A 22,107-nucleotide genomic window follows, 5' to 3' on the forward strand; every position below is an offset into this window, starting at 1 on the left:
CGGTACAAGTCTACTATAGCATCAAGTTAAAAGACTAGGAGATTTTCAGCTAAAGGCATATCATATTTCAGTTTTTCTTTACTTGGCCTATATGCATGAAGACATTTTCCAAATTTGATCCAAATTAACTGCAAAAATAATTACTTAAACTATATGAAATGTGTCTGTGAATCATCTTATTCAAAGTTAAAGTGGTCTTAATTCTATTTGTAAAGAATTTTCTCTTTCATTTTTGAATAAGAATAATCATACAAAATGCTAATACAGTTTAACTAATCTCCTTCAAAGTCCCAGTTTAATTAATTTGGATTAATTCTTCAATATCCCTGTTTAGGTCAGGCTTTTTCAGAGATACTGACTTTAGTAGTTCATATACAGCCTCTTTCAATTTGTTGAATATTCAGTGCTATAAGAAGTAGTGAAAAATAAAATAAGCATCATCTGTAAGAAGAGTTTTCCATTAGTCTTTGATGCATATGATACAAAATATGCGCTCAGTAACTTACAGGGTTGTGTCAGAAATAAAAAGGCTGTGTTACTTTTTAAGTCATAGTTAGTGCTTTAAGACACCCTCAGTGTGCCTTTGTGTGTGTAGTGAAGGAACTTGCCTCATCTATGTACCTATTTTTTTCAATTTTTTTTTAACCCTCACTGGTAGCCAAGTGATTGCTGAATGCTTGGGGGAACTGATACTGTGGCTGCCATCACTTAGAAATAGAGGGAGAATTGGAAAAATCTTTTTCAATACTTTCTGAGCAAACTCAGGCTTTCAACCTGAATAAATCTACCAATATATAGTGAAAATTTAGAAAGGGCATAAGAAGTAAAGTTTCAAAGTAGATACCACAAATTTCTGTATATTTCTATTTTAGCATAGTTATGGGATATTATTTTTTCATACTGTTTTTTAATCTGGCCAAATGTCACTGCATTTTAAATAAAAATATATTATTTGGGTAAATAAATACTATTTGTTTCCATGGTTTTATTTCTGTCTGGCAAACTTAGACTCTGTCTACATGACTGTAATTCTGATAGATGACTCTAATATAAATAAAGGTACATATGTTCTGTTATTACCAAACATGAACATGGGATTACTGGAAGCATTAGTATTGTATCTAAAGGTATTAGTTCATCATGTTTAACCATTACTTTTTTAAGTTACTGCCAAATAATATTCAAAGATGTTTCCCATCTGAAGCAATTATAGCAAGAAATATCCATCCTGAAAATAGGTTCTTGATTTTGGTGTCAGAGTTTTTCCTTTATTGTTACCATTATTTCAATGTATGGAGTGTTGTTTTGGTTATTCCTGTAACTGTTTTGTATATGGTGCAGGATGTATTAATGTATTATTTACCTGATGTATTAAGGAATACTGACCTGGATTTTTTATCAGTGACTCACTTTTTTTTTGCGTGATTGAAAATTTGGATGAATTTAAGGACAGAGAAGAAACCTTGTAACCAGAACTGTCTTACCTCTGGAGCAGAATGGCTTTCACATCTTTCAGCTTTCCTATAAAGCACTTGCGGAGTGTTACCTGCTTCTGCTTTTTTTCTGCACAGCTGGTAACGTGCTGTGTTGTGGGAAAGGCTGGCACACACATGGTACCCTATGAGCTGAAACTGAGCTCATTTACTGGTTTGGTTACAGAGAATGAACTGAAGTGTTCAGGTACTGTTTTTGATTTCTGCATGAGTCTGGGGGTTCTTGAAGCCAGTGTCATCCTACTCATCAGAATTATTTTTCCCATAAGGTGAATAAAGAAAAAAATTTGCATATAGTCATTAACAAGAAGTTATTGCTTGTAAAATGTGGTGTTTCATCTCATTAAGGAATAGAAAACAATAAAAAGATAATGATTTTTTCTTGAGTGTGTTAACATGCTGTTATCTTTGATTGTAAAAACGCTGGATATGGTGAGTTTCTAAGCTCCAGCTATTTTCCTTTTGTATATTACTTCCTGTCACTAATAGTCATTTGTCACTGCAAATGTTAGCTTTTAAAAAGTCAAAATCATATTTTAAAATTTAGATGTTTATTTTAAAAGGTGTATATATCTTCCAATATTTGCATAGGCAAAGGATAGCAGTCAGTGGCCTTTTCTGTATATCTCTGGTTATCTGTACAGGAAGGATAAAATTGTAAAGATGTAAAGATGATGGTACCTGTGCTCTGTGCTTGTGCTCTCAAGTTTCTTGTTTAAAAAAAAAAAAAAAGAAATAGAAACATACATGTTTATGAGATTCACAGTGGGTTTTTTTAATAAGTGGCCAAAGTATCGTGTTTATCATTTTTCTTTCAGTAAGGAATAGATGGCATGATACTATCAAAAGCTAAACCACAGTAAATTTGCACACACAAACCATGAAATCAAACAGTATACAATCCTGCAATGTTTACATATCATTAAACTATTAGACCAACTTTCTGTCATTTTTGCATAATGAACAGATGTGAGTAAGCAGTGTATTTGTCTTCATTGAAATCAATGCCATTTCTACTTTGGCTTCTTAGAAGAAAATTACTTCAAGAATATTAACCATCATCTAATTAAGATGTACTTAATTAAATGCAAATGCTACTTAGCAAAAGTGATTGAGAGAAAGGCATGTGATTAGGGAATTAGCAACTGATTTAACACTTGGAGCTACCGGCTAGGCACCTAAGCATCAGAAATGAATAAAAAAGCTTCACTTGATAATAATAACACTAGGGAAATATACACAATCTTTTCACATTTAGTTCGTTGAAAAACTTAAGAGTCAAAGAAGTAGGATATATTGAGGTGATAATCTGTAGATTATGTTACTTTATATTTGATGATTAAGGAGGTTAAAAATTGTTCCAAATGTTGAAAATTTCTCAATATTTTTAGACAAATGATTCAGGAACTGTAATGGAAAATAATTACAAAGATAATACACTGCTGCTGCTGTTTGGAAAGACACTGCCATTTTGCTAACATTAAAGGGGTTTTTTTTGAGCAGGTATGAATAAATACCATTAACATAATAAGAAGTATAGTGGGATTAGTAAAACATTTAAAGTTTCCTATTATCTATCAAAATACATGCTATTTGCTATTATTGAACTGATTGAAGGGCAAAAATTATTTTGTCAGTCAGAATAATGACACATGCTGGTTTTTTTTTTCTTCCAAATACTTTTAAGATTGTTGGGCTAAACAAGATGGTAGATGATTAATTTCATGTAAATATTATAGTTTCTCCTTTCTGGGGCTTATTTAATTAGGTTTTCAGAGATTAACTTCTAAATTCTCCCTCCTGAAAAATCTGGATCAGCTTTTTGAAGTTATGTATACATTTTAATTAGAGACAAGTGCTCAAAGACAGTGTTCCTCAGAGAACTCCTCCTGTATAAGGAAAAACAGACAACAACAAAAAAAATCAGTCCTAGGTCCTTTTCTGATAATTTTAAAAGGAAAACATCACACTACTTCTGGAAATTCTAGGTTTGGAAGGAAAACATAATTTGCTGTCAATATTCATGGTAGGCAGGCATGATTTCTCCTGTTGTGGTGAAGTTTGGTAATGATTTGAAAGAAATACAGAAGTATTAGAAATTAAAACAATAATTTCAGTTTATCCTAGTGATTGAATACTGTCTTGCTCATTTGCAGATCTAAGATGTCCTGGCATGTGAAGATGTATGAGGTTTTGATAAGTTTGATAGCTTTTCTGTAATGTGAAGAATTTCCATTTTACATTAGGCTAATTATCCAATGTGTGGGCTGGGTTATTACTAAAGAAAATCTAGTATGGAATTTCACATTTGGATAAATTTCTGCATTTTCTTACTTAGTGATTTTCTTGATTTTTAAAAAAATTGTCTTTAGAATTGTCTTTAGAATCATTACATTATTAATAATATAAACTCAATAACACTGCTTCTATACTCTTACAGTGTAGTTGTGACATTCCTGTAACTTTGAGGCAGATAGATTATGGACAGATGACTTTCTTGTGGAGAAGGATATGGTTTACTGACTGTGGCTGTGGTTAAAATTAGTTCCAAGTGAAAACAGGACTGAACACAGAGAACAGATCTGATTTTAGTAAGTTTTGAATATATATAGGCATATTTTGTTCTTGATAGACAGAGTCCACACAGGATTTTTGGCTCCTCAGCCAGTCAGACACATTTTGAGATTGATAAAGTTAATGTAAGGACAGGTATAAGTCCTTAAGGAGGAGGTATAAGGAGTCAGTGTAAGGTGTAAGGAGTCAGTGTAAGGATAGGTATAGGTCCTTATAAGGGAATGCACATGGGAAACTGCATAGGAGTTCAAGATAAAGAAAATTCTCAGCCGTTTCAGCCTTTACAGCTCATACTAGAGGCAGTTCAATACTTTCCTGTTGATTATTTTCCTACACAGGAAAGGAGGGAAACAGTCATTAGCAAACAGCACAGCTCACAGATTTTGCTGTGTGAAGTAATACTGCATTTTTCTCCTGCAGACCCCATGCTTAGAGGCATTACTGAAGGCAGTTAAATAATGACAAGGCTGCCTTCACCCACAATCACATTAAAAGTTGAGCTCTGGAGTGCTTTTCCAAACATTTCAGCTGCCCAGCAGTTTTCCAGTGGATGATACATCATGTTCAAGATACTGATACAAGAGATTTTTCTTTCAAGTTGAAGATATAATACTAAATTTGAACATATTGAAACAAACAATAAGTAATATGAAGTCTGCAGTCCAGTTTTAGTATTTGGGTTCAGTTGCAATCTTCTTTTATGAACTTCAAAATACAACTGTAAAATTTGTTTTACCGCTGTGTGATATTCCTGTCCTTTACTGATTACACAGGCATGTTAAGCATGTTAACTATAAAAGTTCAAAACACTCTCTTGATTTAATTCCACTTATTTTTATTTTATGTCAAAATTTACTTAGTTTATATCAAGTTATAGGTCACTCTTTCAGAAACAATATCTGGTTTCCTCATTTAGAACTGAGACCAGGCTCATTGACTTGTTACATAGGGCTCCAGCAGCAATTTTATTTTATGCTGATTTTTTTTTAAAGTTGTTCTCTATGCCTCATTGAATCTTGCAGTGAATTTACTGTTCATTTTAAGGCTTAAAAAACATTTTCATCTCTGTTAAGCGCTTGCCTTCCCATTTACTACAGGTCAGAATTTGACAGCAATTTTTTACTGTGCACTGGAGCATGCAGCATGTTAAAACATGCACAATAAGCAAGAGGGTTTCTTTACTATGTCTCTCTAGTGATTCCAGCTCTAGGAATGCTTCCCATTGGAACTTAAAGCATTTTACAAGAAACTTAAATATCAGACACATTTTACAGATGAGTAGACAAAACCACAAAGGATGACATGATTCATCTACATTAACCACAGAATATGGTCCAGCTCTACCTTTAGCATCCAGACTAAATTTTCACAGATACAATACCTGCTTTGTGAATATAATAAAACAAGAATGCTGATATGAATGCTGATATTAATTAATCAGTTTCTTCTGAATGCTATTCACAAGCTACCTCTTTGATCTGTAAAAATTTGCCTATTCTGTAGTTTGGGATTTTTTTTTCTTGGTTGGCTTGGTGTTTTTTAGTTGTTTTTGTTTATTTGTTTTAAACCAACTAAATAGTTGCATAGTTCAATAGTTCAATAGTTGCATGGCTCTCATGTGGGCATACATATCAGAAAGTCTTTGAGACAAGAAGCTGGCCAAAAGGAGATCTTAATGTAGTGTCATGCTTTGCTGGTTGTTCAGATGGATCCAGCATAATTATTTGATAAAGAAATATGTGTTCAGAAGACTATCCCATCAGAAGTCCTCACTGATGTAAAATCTGTAACAAAAATCCCAGGAAAAGTTTAAACCATTTTTGACATTTTACATTTTTGAAAAAAAAAAACCTCTTTTGCCTCTGGCCATTTTTATGTGCTATCATTTCCTTAAGTGCTATTTGGATATTTTAGCCCAAAATGTGTGTCTCTTGCCTAAGAGAGAACTATAATTCAACAACATAGACATTGTTTGCAAATATGGAATATTGCTAGATTCCATTGCTGGATTTTATTGAACAAGTCAACTGATAAGTGGTGAAGAGTTCTCTTGACAGAAATGTCATATTCTGTTTTCATCTCTCTGCTTTTTACTTTATTGTCTTTCTGTTGTTTAAAGTAACCCAGGGCAGACCCCTTTCATTAATTTTTTTTTGGAGTTGTGTCTTGAATACTTATGCAACATAAATTTTTACCCATAACATTGAAATAAAATCATAGAATCATTGAATGGTTTGGGTTTGAGGGGAACTTAAAGATTATGTAGATCCAGCCTCTCTGCCATGGACAGGGACAGCTTCCACTAAAACTGGTTGTTCACAGCTCCCTCTAACCTGGTCTTGAGCACTTCCAGGGATGGAGCAGCCACCATGTGGATACAGACAACTTATCCAGTGCCTCTCCTCCTTTGCAGTAAAGAATGTCTTCTTTAATCTTCTCTCTTCTAGTTTAAAGCCTTTCACCCTTGTCCTATCATTACATGCTTTTTTTTTTAAAAGCCCCTTTTCATCCTTCTTGTCAGCCTTTTTCAGGTACTAGAAGGCTTCTATAGTGTCTCATTGGATTCTCTTCTCCAGGCTGAACAACTTCAATTTTCTCAGCCATTCCTCATGGGAGACATATTCCAACCCTCTGCTCACCTTCATAGCCCTTCTTTGGACTTGCTTCAACATTCAATGGCAAACATTTTCAAATGGAACTTTTTCTAAGTAGTCTTTACACTGGCATTTTTCCCAGCTTATAGTTGAGTGATTCCTGGTGTTGACTACACTACGCCCTTTAAATAGGAAGGCAAAAAAGGTCAAGTTATTAATAAAATCATTAGTGAGATTTCAGAAACAATTTAGTATAAATAAAATATTTCCCTGAAGATAAGAAGTATCCATTATAAGACACTTCTTCTGACTACATTTTTGTGCTATTGAATTTGTCAGATAAGAATTGGACACTTGACAAAAACGAAATGCCAGTATGTAAGATTAATATCTCTAGAATGTTTTCTCTGTGAAAGCAAAGCAAAAATAGGGCCTTTGACTTTGGGAGAGAGTGAAGGCTTGATTTTATTTGAGATATAAACTCAGACTGAAACTAAGTTTAAAATATTCTTCATTGTGGCACCACATTAAGCTTGAGTTTAAACTTAAAAGCCAGTAAGTGGTAAATAAGTTCAGTATAGTGTCATTATACTGTGACACACAATTGTAATAGTAGCATTTCTTGCAAAGTGTGCATATGTCATAGCAGTCTGCCTTATTGAATCTTACCTAGCAATGGAAAAAATTTGAGAGTATGTTTCACCCTTTTCTAGCTTTTTTTTCCTCTCTGTAGAAGAAGTTTACAGTCCTCTCCTCTATCTCTTGTCCTTGAACCCAAACAAATGCCCTTCTGATGAAGCAGAAAGGAATCCCTCCTGCACTGGTGTCAGGGTGTGATGACCTGCAATATAACAGAGGGAGCAGCTGATGCAAAGACTGAGTCCAGTGAGGGAAGCAGAACTTGGCATGGGAGAGCCATGAAGCCTTTGGCAGGGCTCAAATTTGTATTTTAATATGGGAAAATATAGCTGCTGAGACTGACTTGATCTCAAAGGTCTTTATAATTCAGATGAGTATGACTACTTTAGGCTATTTTAAAAACATGAGCTGCAGGATTTTCCCTGGTTTTCAGAACCAAGGAAGATTGATGTTTGTACTTCTGTTGTGCCTAAATATTCTGTATGACTAAAATATTTGGCAGTGTTCAAAAGGATCTAATATTGAATGGATGGCCTTCATCTTTAACTCTTTCACAAAGAATTTGGCTAACACTTCTGGGTCATAATCTGATTTAGTACTAAAATACCTCCTGGTTTCAGGAACTCAGTTTAAGAGATTCTTATTTAAAAGACTGTATTTTGTCTTTTTTTTTTTGAATGACAAAAAATGCAGTTTATGCAGTTTCTATTTTGATTAGTATTTGAATCAATTCATTATTTTATGTCTATTGAACAATAAAGTTTAACTTGAGACTCGGTAAAACAGAGTTTTTACATCTTTAGCTTAATTTATAATGTGCTCAGTTCTTACTGAATTAGCTTTCAGAATCCATTGTGGTAGTTACTAACAGTAACTGATGCCTTTGTGAGTCAATTGCAGGGTATTTGATCAATATATCTAACAAATATTTTGTTGTATTGAAGACGTACATTCATTTGCAAATATTGAGAAGACATTATTTTGTTGACACTGGCTATTAAAACAAAGGGGTTGACATGATGGGTCTTAGAAAGTGCATAATGTAGACAACTCCTGTTTTGTCCTGTCAGGATCATGTAAAATTCAAGAGTGTTTCAATAGATGAATCATAACAGAAGGTTTTATACCCTAGTACAGTGAAGATTATATAGCACAAAAGGCATTTAGATTCTTTGAAGTGTTATTCTTTTTAGAAAATTAAAATTAAAAAAAAAAGCTTTATGTTTACAACTGAGCTGGCTCTTTCATGCCTTAATTGTATGTGGTTGTCAAGGCTTCAGAAGTCCAGTGTACTCTTAGATGCAACATTTTCAGTTCCTCATAACAGGCATTACATTGTGCTAACGAGGCTAGAATTCTAAAAACTGGACTCAAATCTCTATCTCCTTCATTTTTTCCATAATTTGCTCCAACATGAAGATTTATCATGATACTTACTGATATCAGAATATGTGGTCATTCATTCATTCATTCCCCCTTAATAAATATTATCTTACTTGATAAAGAAATCATGTCACCTCACAAAACTATCCATGTTGTGATTAAGGGTTCAGACACAGTGCTCTCACGATTATCTGATTGAAAACAAAAGCAACCCTGCTACTTAAATACTAGCTAATATTTCATTAAGCAATTCACACCAGCCTCGATCTTATTATTATAATGAAATGTGTACCTACAGAATACAAATGCATAGATCTTGTTATACTTCCATGACACAAAGAGTGATGTGTTGCTGATTTGCTAACAGATGAAGATCTTTCTAACTAAACACTCTGATTGTAATTTACTGCACCTTTTCACATTTTGATGGATAGCTGTAATACAAAGTATGAATTGTGGGGCTGAGTTAGGATGTTTTTCCCCTTCTCCCACAAATCTGGATGAAAACTTGATCATTTCTATACACACATCTCTATGTACACAGTTTTCCATAGGGATGTTATATAGTCTGTTCATTTGGAGTTTGTGTGGGATCCAGTATGTACTATAAAACAAAAACCTAAAGACCACCCAGGCTGGCATTCACTTCATGAGACTATCGAATCAACTTAGGTTTAAGTATGCTCTTCTAGAATCCAGACAGAGGAGATAAGTAATAAAAAAATCTATTTACCTTGTTTACACAGAAGAACAGAATCTAATTTATTTGTGTGCCCATCTGGACTAGATTGCTCATTTTAAGTTAATTTAGCAAATAATAGACTGCTAGTGGCCTTTTTTTTTTTTTTTTTTTTTCCCCCAGGAGAAGAGGTTGACAGGCAGCTGTGCAGAGATGCCATCTACCCCATCCCGGTGGCATGCGAGGCGCCGTGCCCGAAGGACTGTGTGCTCAGCACGTGGTCTGCCTGGTCCTCCTGCTCGCACACCTGCTCCGGCAAAACCACGGAAGGGAGGCAGCTGCGCGCCCGCTCCATCCTGGCCTACGCAGGTGAAGGTAAGGGCTCACACCCTCCTCCCGGATTGTCAGTCCTCAGCTGCCTTTGTAATGGCAAAGGAATTCCTTGATTGACAGCAGAAACAATTAGGTCACATTGTGGGTTTTTAAATATAGCAAAATTGTTTAAATGCTTATCCTACTCCTGGTACCTAAAGGTGTTTTAAAGAGGGTTTATTTTGCTAATTTCAGTTAATGTTAGGATATTTTTTTAGTGTGCCTAATGTTACTGTTTGTATTTCAGAGATGCAATTTTCTTGTTTTCATTAAAATAAAACGAGACAAACAGTTCATCCAATTCAGATTAGCAACACTAATTTATGTCCAATTTGGAAAGATATAAGTATCGTGAATGCTGAAAAGATGACAATTTTAATGGTTCAAGTGTTAGCAAAAGGGTTTTGAAGTTTCTTTGCTCTAATTGTTAACTTATGTTATCCCACTAACATTGTTATTCATAGGAAAACTTTGGGTTTTGCCCTACAAGTCTTCACTCGTGAATTGTTTCCATTTATTCAAATAATCCTTGTGCAGTGTCTGCAGCATATGCAAAGAGAAGACATAGCTGGAATATAAAGCAGTAGACAAAACAGGTTTTAGATACAGGTTAATGGCTATTCTTTGATAATTTCCCATGGTTCCTATGTCTCTTTTTTGTTTTGGTTTTAAGTATTTGAAGGAGTGGATGGGTTATAGAGGAAATGTATTCTGTATATAACATGGTTCAAAAATGGCCATATCAAGTCTGCCAGGGTCCAGCTGATAAAATGCCTTGTAACACCAGGAGCCAGGAGATACAGCCACCAAAGAGTTCTTGGAAGATGTTTACTCACATGTATTACTGACAGAAAAGTTACATGCCTCAATACAAAAGGATTACATGCATGTGTTAGTTCTTCTTTTAAACTGTTGAGCATTTTGTTACTTAAGACCAAATTTACCTGAAAATTGGAAGCTGCAAGGTATGGAAGCAGTGAAATGGAGTAGCTGTACACATCACTGTTTGCAGACACAGCTAACATTCACATTCAAAGTGTCCCATGTATTTGGCAGAATTTGGGTGATTGTAAAAAAAAAATGTAGCAGAGCACTTTCAGTCTTTTCTCTGGAAGGAATCTTGGCTAGAAATGTAAGTGGCAATCAGAACTCTCTTTTAGTAGGTGATACAAATAATAAATTACTTTGATGGATCTAATGTAACAAAGTAGAAACACTTTTAAATTTTTTTAAAAATTGGGTTTGTGGTTTCCCTTTTTTTAATACAGTATGTCAAACAGACTCATTTTGGGGGGAACACAGAGCTATATAATTCAAATAAGCATATATTCATGTGCTTCTTGCTTGTCCATGTATGTCAAGACAATAGATTTTCTATATACTTCTGTAATTTTGCTGGAGACAGAAATTTAAATCCTGACATGCATGCCATAGTAGTCAAAACCTAAATTACTGAAAAAATTATTCCACTTCCTTACTCTTAGTCTTAAAAAATACTCCTTATTCTGACTTTGCTACTTAATATGACCTAGGTTAATTTACAAGACAGCAGATGCAGCAAAACTGTTCAGCATCAGCTAGATTTTGGATATGTGAATTTTATTAATGTTTGTTGTGCAGCAATCAGAATCAGCACATAGTAATCACAAAGACTGACAGATCTCAAACCACAGAGGCTGTTGTGAAGAAATCCCTAAAATAAGACTGAGAAAGCAAACTCATTACCTGGGTGTTATAATGCTTCAGCGCTGCTCAAACCCTGGCTTCTTTCACACTATCTCAGATGAAGTTATTCTGTGCTTTTTTTAAGGATGCAAGCTGGTAGGTCTACCCAGCTTATCCAGGAATGCATTCACATTTCAAGCAGGTCTCTTCAATACAGTGTTCCTTTGTACTCTATACAAACTCCAGAGAATAAAAGTATAAAAATAAATTAAAGAACCTTCCAAGGCTTAGGGTATTTTTACAACTTTAGCTGGAAAATACTTTTCACCTTTTCTTGTATTATATTAAAAAATGTATCAGTTTAACTTCTTTAATGCTTCAGTGGAATTAGAGTTATTGTCATCTTTCTCCTCATACTCCTGTTATGCCTCAGTCATTTGTTACATGACAAATAATTGAATGACTTTTCACCTCCAGAATTCCATGACTGAGACCAGCTGTGTTCCCAAAACATAAAATACTGGGTGCTGGGAGGTCATTTCTTGTTCTAGGAGCACAGAATATATTAATGTATTTAAACATCTGCATTCCACTGATATAAAAGGAAGCTTCACCTGAATGTTTTTTGGAAAACATGCAGTTCTCAGTTCTATTCAGAACTTAGAAAAAATGTACAGAACTGTAGATGGAAGCTCTGTAAGCATCATGTAAAACTAAAACTTCCTAGTCTCATATATGTAAGACCAATAATTCCATCTACAAATTAAAGCTGAGTTCTGAAAACAGCTATTTATTCTGTTCAGGTGAACAGTCACACAAGTTTTCTTTTGGATTTCTGAACCTTTTCCTGAGTTGTTGGTATGAGAGACAGACCAAGCTATGTAAGCTATTCCATAGTAATTTCTGTATCCTGTTACCTTGAGTTTTTACTCAAAATACAATAGGAGAAATACATTGTACATAAATATATACTATTCCTATTATATATCAGGATTGGATATTAAGTAAAGAAAATATATGCAAGACTGTTTCAAATCCATGAATAAGGCTAAATTTGTATTCTAAAATTACATAAGGAGTCCAGGTGTGAGTCCTTGATCATACACATTCTCCTGCTAGTCATTCAGTGCACAAACCTAGAAAGATCAAAGCATTGAAGGCATTACATATGCAATGAATACTGCAATCCATCAAAGTATCTGCTATATTTAATTCTCATTCATTTGGGTACTTAAACATGAACACCCCCAGAAAATTTTGAGGATCTATAGATACATGTGAAATAGGTTTTTTATCTGGATCTCAGATAGCTGTTTATCAACTATTGTCTATGATTGTTCAGTTTCTCTCCTCTTTGAAATGAAAAATACTCTATACTTCCATTTTTCATGTTAACATTGGCATAATACTGTCTGTAATAGAGCTATGTCATTTCACATCTAAGAAATTTTTTTCCTTTTATTACCCATCTATCTCTGCTGCTGAATTGGTTTGAAGAAACCATCCAGTTAACATGGCTGGCCACCAGGAAACAACCACAGTCTAATCAATTTTTTATGACTTAGAATAAGAATAATTCAGTAGTATTGTAATAATTCCTCAGTGTAAAGAATAGGTTCACAGAAAAACTATAAGCCGTATGTAAAATGCAAAAATATAAGCCATATGTAAATTACAACAGTGACAAAGTTTTCTAATGAGCTCTGGGTTACCAGGTGCCCCTCCAGCACCACACTGATTTCTGCCTGAGCCAGGAGCTGAGCTCAGTTGTACACCCCTCTTGCCATCATTCCCTCATTCCAAACAAGACCCTTCTCATGTGGTCAATCCACACGCTGCAGAGCCTCAAGCACGGTGTGGTCATGCACATCTGGGATGGGCTTATTTACTTGCATGCAGTGGAGAGAAAGGAGTCTCTTCACAAGATAAAGACTTATTGTGCTTTGTGAGATGATTTCATGTGGAAGTGAATGTCACAATAACCATTTTTTGATATTTTTTCTGAGATCATTGTCCTCAGCATGAAGGTTTGAAAGACAAAGTGATTTATAAATTTGCCTGTCTGTGAGACTGCCTATAGTGTTAGCTCATTTGTGTCACTGACAAATATATCTTCATGGTACAGTTAGAAACTCAGAAAAGTCACTGTCTCAAAATATAAAATGACAGCAAAGGACGTAGTGATGTTACCTGATACTTCATACAGTTGTTCTGCATAAATCTAGTAAGGTACCATATACAGCTCAGCCTATCTCTTAAATGTAGGGTGTGTCTACTTTTGGTTTATGTTCTGTTTAATATTTCTGTTCTTCTTTTATTCCCTGCTTACAATAAATCTTATATAATGAGTAGTGTGCACTAAGACTGTTTCACATTACTACTGGACCTGAGACTAAAACGTACGGAATTAATCTTAGATTTTCACTAAGAAATAAATATGTAGATAGATTCTGTTTTGATTATAAACATAGACACTGCCATAGACTGGCAAATAGGTGCAAAACAGCATAACACTAATGTTATGGGTACATCCTAAGTTTTATCAGTCCAACCAATTTTGGAAAAGTAAAGATTTAACACCTCAACTCTCAAAAAACACCCAAACCAAAACCAAAAAACCAAAAGTCAAATGCAAAGAGGAAAATAAGATGGCTTAAAAGTTTAATTTATTAAAATGAGAAAGAAGGGAATTTATTATTCTCTTAGGGCAGGGATGCATATGTGCAGCAGTGCTTCGCTGAGTGTTGCATGCTCATAGATCAGCAATGTGTAATGCCAGAAGGACTATTTGGCATGACCATATAGCACAGTTAGATAGTATAGACTATCAGTTGCCCATGTCATCAGATATTCTGTTTGACAGGGACTAACAACTCTTCCCAACTCTCTGCAACACTGCTTTATTGAATATGCAAGCAATAGATGGATAAAAGGAGTTTCTTATCAATATTTAACATATTATTATTGATATGATTAAAAATTTTATTCCTGTTAAATTCCAGTGCAGTTAGACTGCATAGCTGCAAACAAGAAGTTATGCTTAGGGTTTTTTAATGTATTTACTCTTCCTACAGTTATTGTTTTTAATTTTTATATTTTCCTGACTTGAAAATTAAATTGTAATTAAAATTACCATTTAATGCTTGGTAATTAAATGTGAAAGCACAGATTTGAGTATTTATTTCAGCAGCAAATTGCTCATTCACAAAAGAATAAGTTGTGGAGAACTTGAGGTTTTTAATGAAACAAGAATAAAAAAACCCATTTAGTTTTGGAACTGTACAACCTGAATTTTCAGGCAAGACTTACTAAGTAACCTGACACCTGTGTGAGAAAGGTGAGCCAGGGCAGGGTATGTTACTGTGCTTATTTGCTCAGGAGCCCATCAACTCAGATTGCTGAGTGTAGTGAGGGGTCAGGGGTTCATACTCTATCCTGGAAAAGGCTTTAGGACAGACCTCACATTTACCATGAGTCCACTCTGCATCCTGACCTGTTGTGTATTTTGGACAGGTCTGCTTGGTTTGTGAAACTCATATAAACCAGGGGAGGAAGCACCAATGTTTGCAGAACAGGAATAGTCTTGGTTCTGTGTCTGTCTTCAGGAAGTGCAGCTGCCTTGAAAACTGCCTACTTCCTGCCTACAGCAAAGAAAGGAGTAACACCCATTTCACTCACTAGAATATAAGAGGCACTTCAGTCACATCTGTTTTCTCAAACTTTAAGATTATTCCAGCTGTTTTGAAATGCATTTATAAAACTATATGCATTTGCAAAAAGAAGTGATATCAAAATGATTAATTAAAATTATCCTAAATTCTTTAAATAAATGTTTAAATTTTTGAAATTTGAAAGTCATCAAGTCAGCATCACAAAAAAATATTTATAAAATCCTATAATTGAATATCCTAGAGCAAGATGTCTTACCCATTAGCAGCTCCAACCCAGGCAGAAAAGCAATCTCAGTGTATGACAATTCTGTCAGCTATTTTATGAGCAATATGTAAGTCCCTCTGCAAAGCTAATCTTTCCCTTCCAAGTCTGCTTTGCTTAAAAATCCAAACCCAAAATGCTTAAGCTCCAACTGGTTTTTGTATCCTTGAAATTATTATATTTAGTACTGCCAAGCAGTTATGTTATTTACTGTCATGTGATCATTTATTATTAAAGGATGTGTTTATTATTGCATGTTCCTTTTCCCTATATTCTGATGAATTCAAATGTCTATTTTATTTTTTTTTTTCTGTGATACTCATTAAATTTTACATTCCTGTCAAACCTGTCCTCTACTGGGGATAGGCTCATAAAGTTGTTACCCCAACACAGATGTTGTAAAGTGCATCTCTAACTGCCAGTTTTCCAACCCCTTCTGCATTTTATCTACCTGCTTAAATTGAAGGAATCTCAAGAGACTGCTGTTTTCCTGGACAGAATGGCACATTGATTTTTATTTTAGTAGTATTATTTCCATACTTTGTTCAGTCTTTGCATGTTTTTTAACTCTTGATTTAATCTGAACAGAACTGGATTCCTACTGAGCTGCAGACACTCATGCCCCAATGTTTTTCATTTACAAGTCAATGTCAATCTCTATTTTTCTCTGAATATATATTCTTGCATAGCTGTCGAAACTGAACCCAAGTTGTCACTTTATTCTCAAATGTCTTAGGAACTGGTGCCTGTGGCGTTCAATTCTGGCAAAATATTTTTTCCCACACATGCACCCTTTAATTTTTAAATTTAATGAAATATTTCCCTTGTGTTTTCTCTTGAGCTAACATCAGTATACTTAATTTATTAACCTTCCTTATATCTCCTATATTTTCCTTATTTAATCATTTTAATGGAGGAACATGTCTAGACTTCTCACACATGGATCAATTTTCTCTTCCATGACAAATAATTTGTGATTTTATTATTTTTTCCTCTTCAAAATGCACTCACTTTTCTAATTTACTTGCTTATATTCCTATCTTCTGCGATTATTGATTTTTTTTTCTTGATGGCTGATGATTAGATAATTTTATGACACTTATTACATAATCATGATCTTATTTTACCATTTTTTTAAATTTTCCTCTTTTAAGAAGATACATCTGGCATTTTGTTTTTATGCTCTGCACATTGACATATATTTTAAGCAATTCTGATAGACTTGAGTTGCATCCATTTTGAACCAAAAAAACCAATTCAAATTATTTAATTAGATTCACATACTTGTAGGTTTTTCTGATCCTCCTTTGCAAAATTTAAGATTAGCTAGTCTGTGGCATGATATCTCAATTAATATGATGTTTCCTGATGCTTGGTTAAATCAATATTTTTAGGAAAAAAAGCCAGAAATTAAAAATATTCCTAGAGAAATCAATCAAGAATTATGATTTTATCTTGTCTTTTCATTAGAATGAACCTTTTCTCATGTTAACTGCAGATCTAGACCATGCAGAACAACTTGGGGTATAAAGTATTTTTATACTGGTAACTTGACCTTCTTGTGTTGTAGTATTTGAAGCATCCATTGTTTCTTTGATTACATTTATTTTTTTTGTTTAATTTCAACAATGAGTGCTTAAAACCCCTTCGCTTCCTCATATCTGTAGAGCAGACAGTCAACCTGAAGTTCAGTTCTGGGGTATAAATAATATACTCTACAACATGGTGGGAGAATACATTTTAGAGAAAAGTCATATGGATCATCAGCATTAACTAATAAAAAGCTCCTCTTTCAATTGTCTTTCTTACTTTTCTTGTCTTTTAGGAGAGGCTAAAATATTGCTTAGATTTTTGCCTGCCTTTCCATCAGTTGGAGATAGGAGTCCCATTGTTTGTTTAGGCTGGAACCTTGCACCTAGGTTCTGTGTGTCTGGTAACAGCAGATATTCAGCGGGTGCAATGTCTGCTCACAGGGCTGGACATCGAATAGCCTGTGATCACCTCTGGTAGGAAAGACCTCTTCATTTCTCCTGGAGGACTGGGAGGCTGAAGAAGGTTTGAAGTCCTTGAATATAATGAACTGAACATACTATCAAAGAAACCAGACACAACAAAGATAGCATTATCTGAGCCTTTCTTCGCAATCATTGACACTTGATTGCATTTTAATCTTAACCTGAAATAGGCTGGACCTGGAATTGCCAGCTGTGCCATCCTCTTTGGTTTACATAATATGGATAAACATCCACTGGGAGCTAGGACAAGAGCTCCAAAAAGCTTTTCAATTCAGCTGTGAATTAGACATAAACAGTGATCTTTACACATGTATAATTAGAATAATTAACCATTTCTTCTGTCTGCAGCCTTCATACATCCTTATGTGATCTCTTGCAGTTTCTTCTAGAGAACCCTGAAATAATAAGGCTAGATCACTCCAAGCACAATACTGTTATAGAAGTTATGATTATTTTGTTATCCTTTTGGTACAGACTTACATACTGTCCATGAACAGTCTGTTCTGTGTGGCCAGTTGACTGAAATTTGTCAAAGTCAATATTGGGCATATGAAGAGGAGGAAAAGGGAACAGCATTTCTGTCATGTAAACAAACTGATAATATATAACTTAGGAGATTCCAAAGTGGGTTTGCGGCATGTGTTATTTTAAATACAAATTGTATCTCCTTCCAGTGAAGGATCTTTTGCCCTCTTTTATTGCTGCAGGAGGAGTACAGTGCCCGAACAGCAGTGCCCTCCAGGAAACACGCAGCTGCAATGAGCACTCTTGCACTGTGTATCACTGGCAGACTGGCCCATGGGGACAGTGCATAGAGGACACGTCTGTCTCTGCTTTCAACTCCTCTGCTGGCTGGAACGGGGAGGCCACCTGCTCCGTGGGGATGCAGACAAGAAAGGTCATCTGTGTGAGAGTCAACGTGGGACAAGTAGGCCCAAAAAAGTAAAGATCTTTAAAAGTATCTTCATGCTGTAATTATGCTTGGATTTTACTGCTTTATGTTTTTATCGCCAATTATACTTTTTGCCTTTACTGCTTGCAAAGGCAAAAAGACCCTCTTCTAGCTGTTCTCATGAGGGGACATTTAATCTTCTAAAAATACAAAACTGGCACAACAGCAAGACTAGATAATACTTTTTTCAGCATGGATTTTAATGGGTGATATTTATGGTGGTGGTTCTGCTGACAGCTGAATAAATCCAATTGGCTCCTTATCACCATCAGGTTGAGTCACAATAAAATTCTTGGACTATATGTGTGAAATGCAGAGCAGCACCATTTCCAAGATCCTTGTGTTGCCTCCAAACAAGGAACACACTGTATGGATTAGTGCAGTTCCACTCAAAAATAGTGATATGATATGACTCTAAATACACTAAAGCCCTTCTCAGAACCAGACCAAAGAGCTGTAGCACAGTGGAAAATGGCATGGCATTAATTTGAAACATTAGTTTGACAAAATTTGTGATTTTTTTTCCCTATTTATGTGGTTTTTTTAAGTTATTCCTTTGGCCTAATGATTTAGTTTTACAGTTTAATGTGTTACCAGGGTTAAATACAAATTAGCTGCTAGTAAAATGCATTTGATTACATCTTTGTAGGGATTTGCAGTCTGTGAATATATTCCACTTAAAACAGATTCAAAACTCTAAGAACTGGTCTCAGAGGTCATTTAGAAAGTTCATGAGGCAGCTATTTTCACAGAAAATATTTCGTTGGTGCCTGCCATTTGCTGTTTTATTCTGCTGTAGATTTAAGACTAATTTACTTTAAATGGAAAAGTGGGGAGTAATGCCTGCACATTCCATAATCTAAATTGTTGTGTATCTGTATTAATTTGCTGGTTTTTTTAGTTATGATAGAATTATTTTTTGTTTGGTACATTTACATTAAAAACCCCACAAATGTCTAATGATTTATCATCCTTTAAAAATCTACTATACATGCCTCTACCTTTGAATTGATATTAAATTCTGGGAGGAAGACTGTTTTATTCTTTCATAAATGAATCATGTGAAATGAAAAAAGGGCTTGTTTGTTCCTTCAAATTGTCACATCAAAATCACTGAATCATTTTTAAAGACCCAGACATTTAACATGAAAATGTAAATAGGAACCTTGTTTTAAACTGCCCTTAATAAAAAGGATTACTGTGGTATGATACAATCAATATTATTGGCCTTATCTGCCTCACAAGTTACAGACTCCAGCATGTATCTTTTCTGTTTAATTTGACCTTGAATAAGGACTGAAAAAAAAATCAATACTTTGCCTTAGCCATATATAGTAAATACAAACAATATAAAGCATAGAAATGGTGTTCTAATTGAACTAATTGCCTTGCCTAAGTATCTGAAGAGCAATTGTAGTGGTTAGCACTCCTGAAAGAAGAAGCTCTCTGTGAAATGGTGAATGTGTATATTTCAGATTGTTTTGTATGTTTATAATTTCTCCTGTTTTTAAAGAGAAAAGCCAATTCAAGAAAAGCCATTAGCAAGCCAACGTTCAATGCTTCTCAGAAACATTTTTTAATTTTTATCTAAAAGATAATTTCTGACAACATCGTCAATATATGTGATTTGAAGCAGAGGTTTTTAAAAGTGCATCTGATCATATCTAAATACACCCTTGCATATAGAATCTGATTTTATGGATCACATAGAAGTACAAGGCACAAGTTGACTTAAAATTGTAGAGAGAACTTACAGAGAGGTGATGGAAATTTGCGTTGCTGTAGGTGTCTTATTTCATGGTTTTTCACATTGGTGGGAGGGGAAAAAAGAGAAAGGAAGGAGATTCCATTTTAAGAGGGCACCAAGGAATTGGTGCTTGTTCATGGTAAATGACCATGTACTGAGAAGAATATGTGAATTGACAGGAAAATGCAGAGACTACTGATGGAAAGCATGTGCAAACATTATTGTTGAAGAGTATCTCCCTGTAAAACTGCAAATCAGCTTTTGTCCTACTCACATTGCCCAGGCATAGTTCTCTGCTGACCATGGAGACCAGATTTTCCTGATAGTTTGCCATTAGACTTGCATCTCTTACCCCTCTGGTCCTAGTTGCTTTGCACTGAAAGGAGGAAAAGCTAGTCATAGTAATGTTTTTCTGTAATGTTCCAAAAATTTTAAACATGGATGTGATGTTTTTCTTACATCTTTACATATTCTCCAGACAGTCTGCAGTCTGTATCTTTTTGGAGCAATAGAAATTTTGAAATTATTTCAAATTTTGAAATATTTCAAATATTTTCAATACTTCTGTGAGAGTTATTGTATCACAACAAGTATTGTGGCATAGAGAGTTCATGAAAAAAGGCAGAATCCCCACAGAATGAGGAAACTGACCTGGGTAATGAGTTCCATATGTGGCAGTCAAATAATCCTTTTTATATGCTGATCAAGCCTCTTCCTAAAACAAGTAAGGTTTTCTGCCTTTTCTGACACTCTTTCTCAGTCTCATTGATCTGGCAGTTTTAAATCTTTTCTGGTTTCCCTAATAATCACAGCCAGCTTATACCTATTTGTTACTGGGTTAGCAGTGTTATTTATTTAAAATATGCCTCCTTCCAAAGTTTTTATTTATGATAAAGTGATGAGACCTGAAAATGTATTTTACTAAGTTTAATGACATGGCTTTTCTTCATAATTATGTGAAAGCTTGAAAATAGCCCTGAAACGACAGAGTCTAGCATGGTGTGTGAAGGATGATGATTATTTAAATCCTGAGGCCCAAAATACACCAGATTTGGCTTACTTTCACCACATGTATTTAATTGCTATTAGTTTTTATATCTGTGCTCCATCCTGGTGAATTCTGGGCAACAAGCACTCTCCTCATGTTCCTGCAGGTGTTGAGTACCTCACATGAGTCACTACTTCATTGCAGAATGATTGTTCATTTGATAATGCTTCTTTGTAATTTTTTTGTTAGATGCCCTGAAAGTCTTCGACCAGAAACTGTGAGACCTTGTCTGCTTCCCTGTAGGAAGGACTGCATTGTGACTCCATTCAGTGACTGGACACCATGTCCTTCTTCATGTCAAGAAGGTAATTTTATCCATTGCATGCTAATAAATTTTAAGAATATAAAAGATGGGGAGTCAATTTCTGTTGGCAGAATGCTTATACACGTCTCTTTCTGACAGAGGACATGTAATACCTGTTACAGCTGCTGCAGGAATGACATAGAATTTTTGCTGAAAAGAGCAGTTATTTCTATCCATTTTCTATATGCATCTGTTTGGATTTTTTCCCACATTTTGCCTAATGTTACAAATTCCCATTTGCATCTTACACTGATAAAGAGATAACTAGTTACAGGGTAGACACACAGTTCTTATCATCAGCCTATCATCTCAACATCAATACTTATACAGTGTTAGCATTTTAATTGCCAGATTATAAAATGGACAGATTTGGGTTTGGAAATACCTAAGTCTGTGCTTTTTGCTCATCAGAGAAACATGAGTCTTTATATACAAGGAGATAAATAGAGATGCAGTTGTATGTAATTTTGTCAGGCTGCTTCTACTCCAAGGAGTATTGAAGGAGAGTTAATAAAAATCAACAGACTTTACATTGATGTGAATGATCTGATTTAAACATAAAATCCAACACCATTTTAATAGACTAGGCAAAGCTCTTTAAAATAATGCAGGTCTGCCCTGAATTTTTATTACAATGAAATCACACATGAAGTTAGCGTGATGGCAGGCTTAATATTAGCAACATTTTATGGTTTTTTCTCCTCTTAAG

General features: G+C 34.7%; 1 protein-coding gene across 1 annotated transcript in view; it reads left to right on the forward strand.

Moving 5' to 3' along the window:
- THSD7A (thrombospondin type 1 domain containing 7A) overlaps positions 1-22,107 on the forward strand; it is a 264,728-nt gene that overhangs the window by 186,310 nt on the left and 56,311 nt on the right. The window contains exons 10-12 of the mRNA XM_021538341.2: positions 9,546-9,737; positions 18,055-18,289; positions 21,284-21,399. Coding sequence (XP_021394016.2) covers positions 9,546-9,737; positions 18,055-18,289; positions 21,284-21,399 — 543 coding nt within the window. The remainder of the gene's footprint in view (positions 1-9,545; positions 9,738-18,054; positions 18,290-21,283; positions 21,400-22,107) is intronic.

The sequence above is a fragment of the Lonchura striata genome, chromosome 1 (assembly GCF_046129695.1).
Source record: "Lonchura striata isolate bLonStr1 chromosome 1, bLonStr1.mat, whole genome shotgun sequence".
NCBI lineage: Eukaryota > Metazoa > Chordata > Aves > Passeriformes > Estrildidae > Lonchura > Lonchura striata.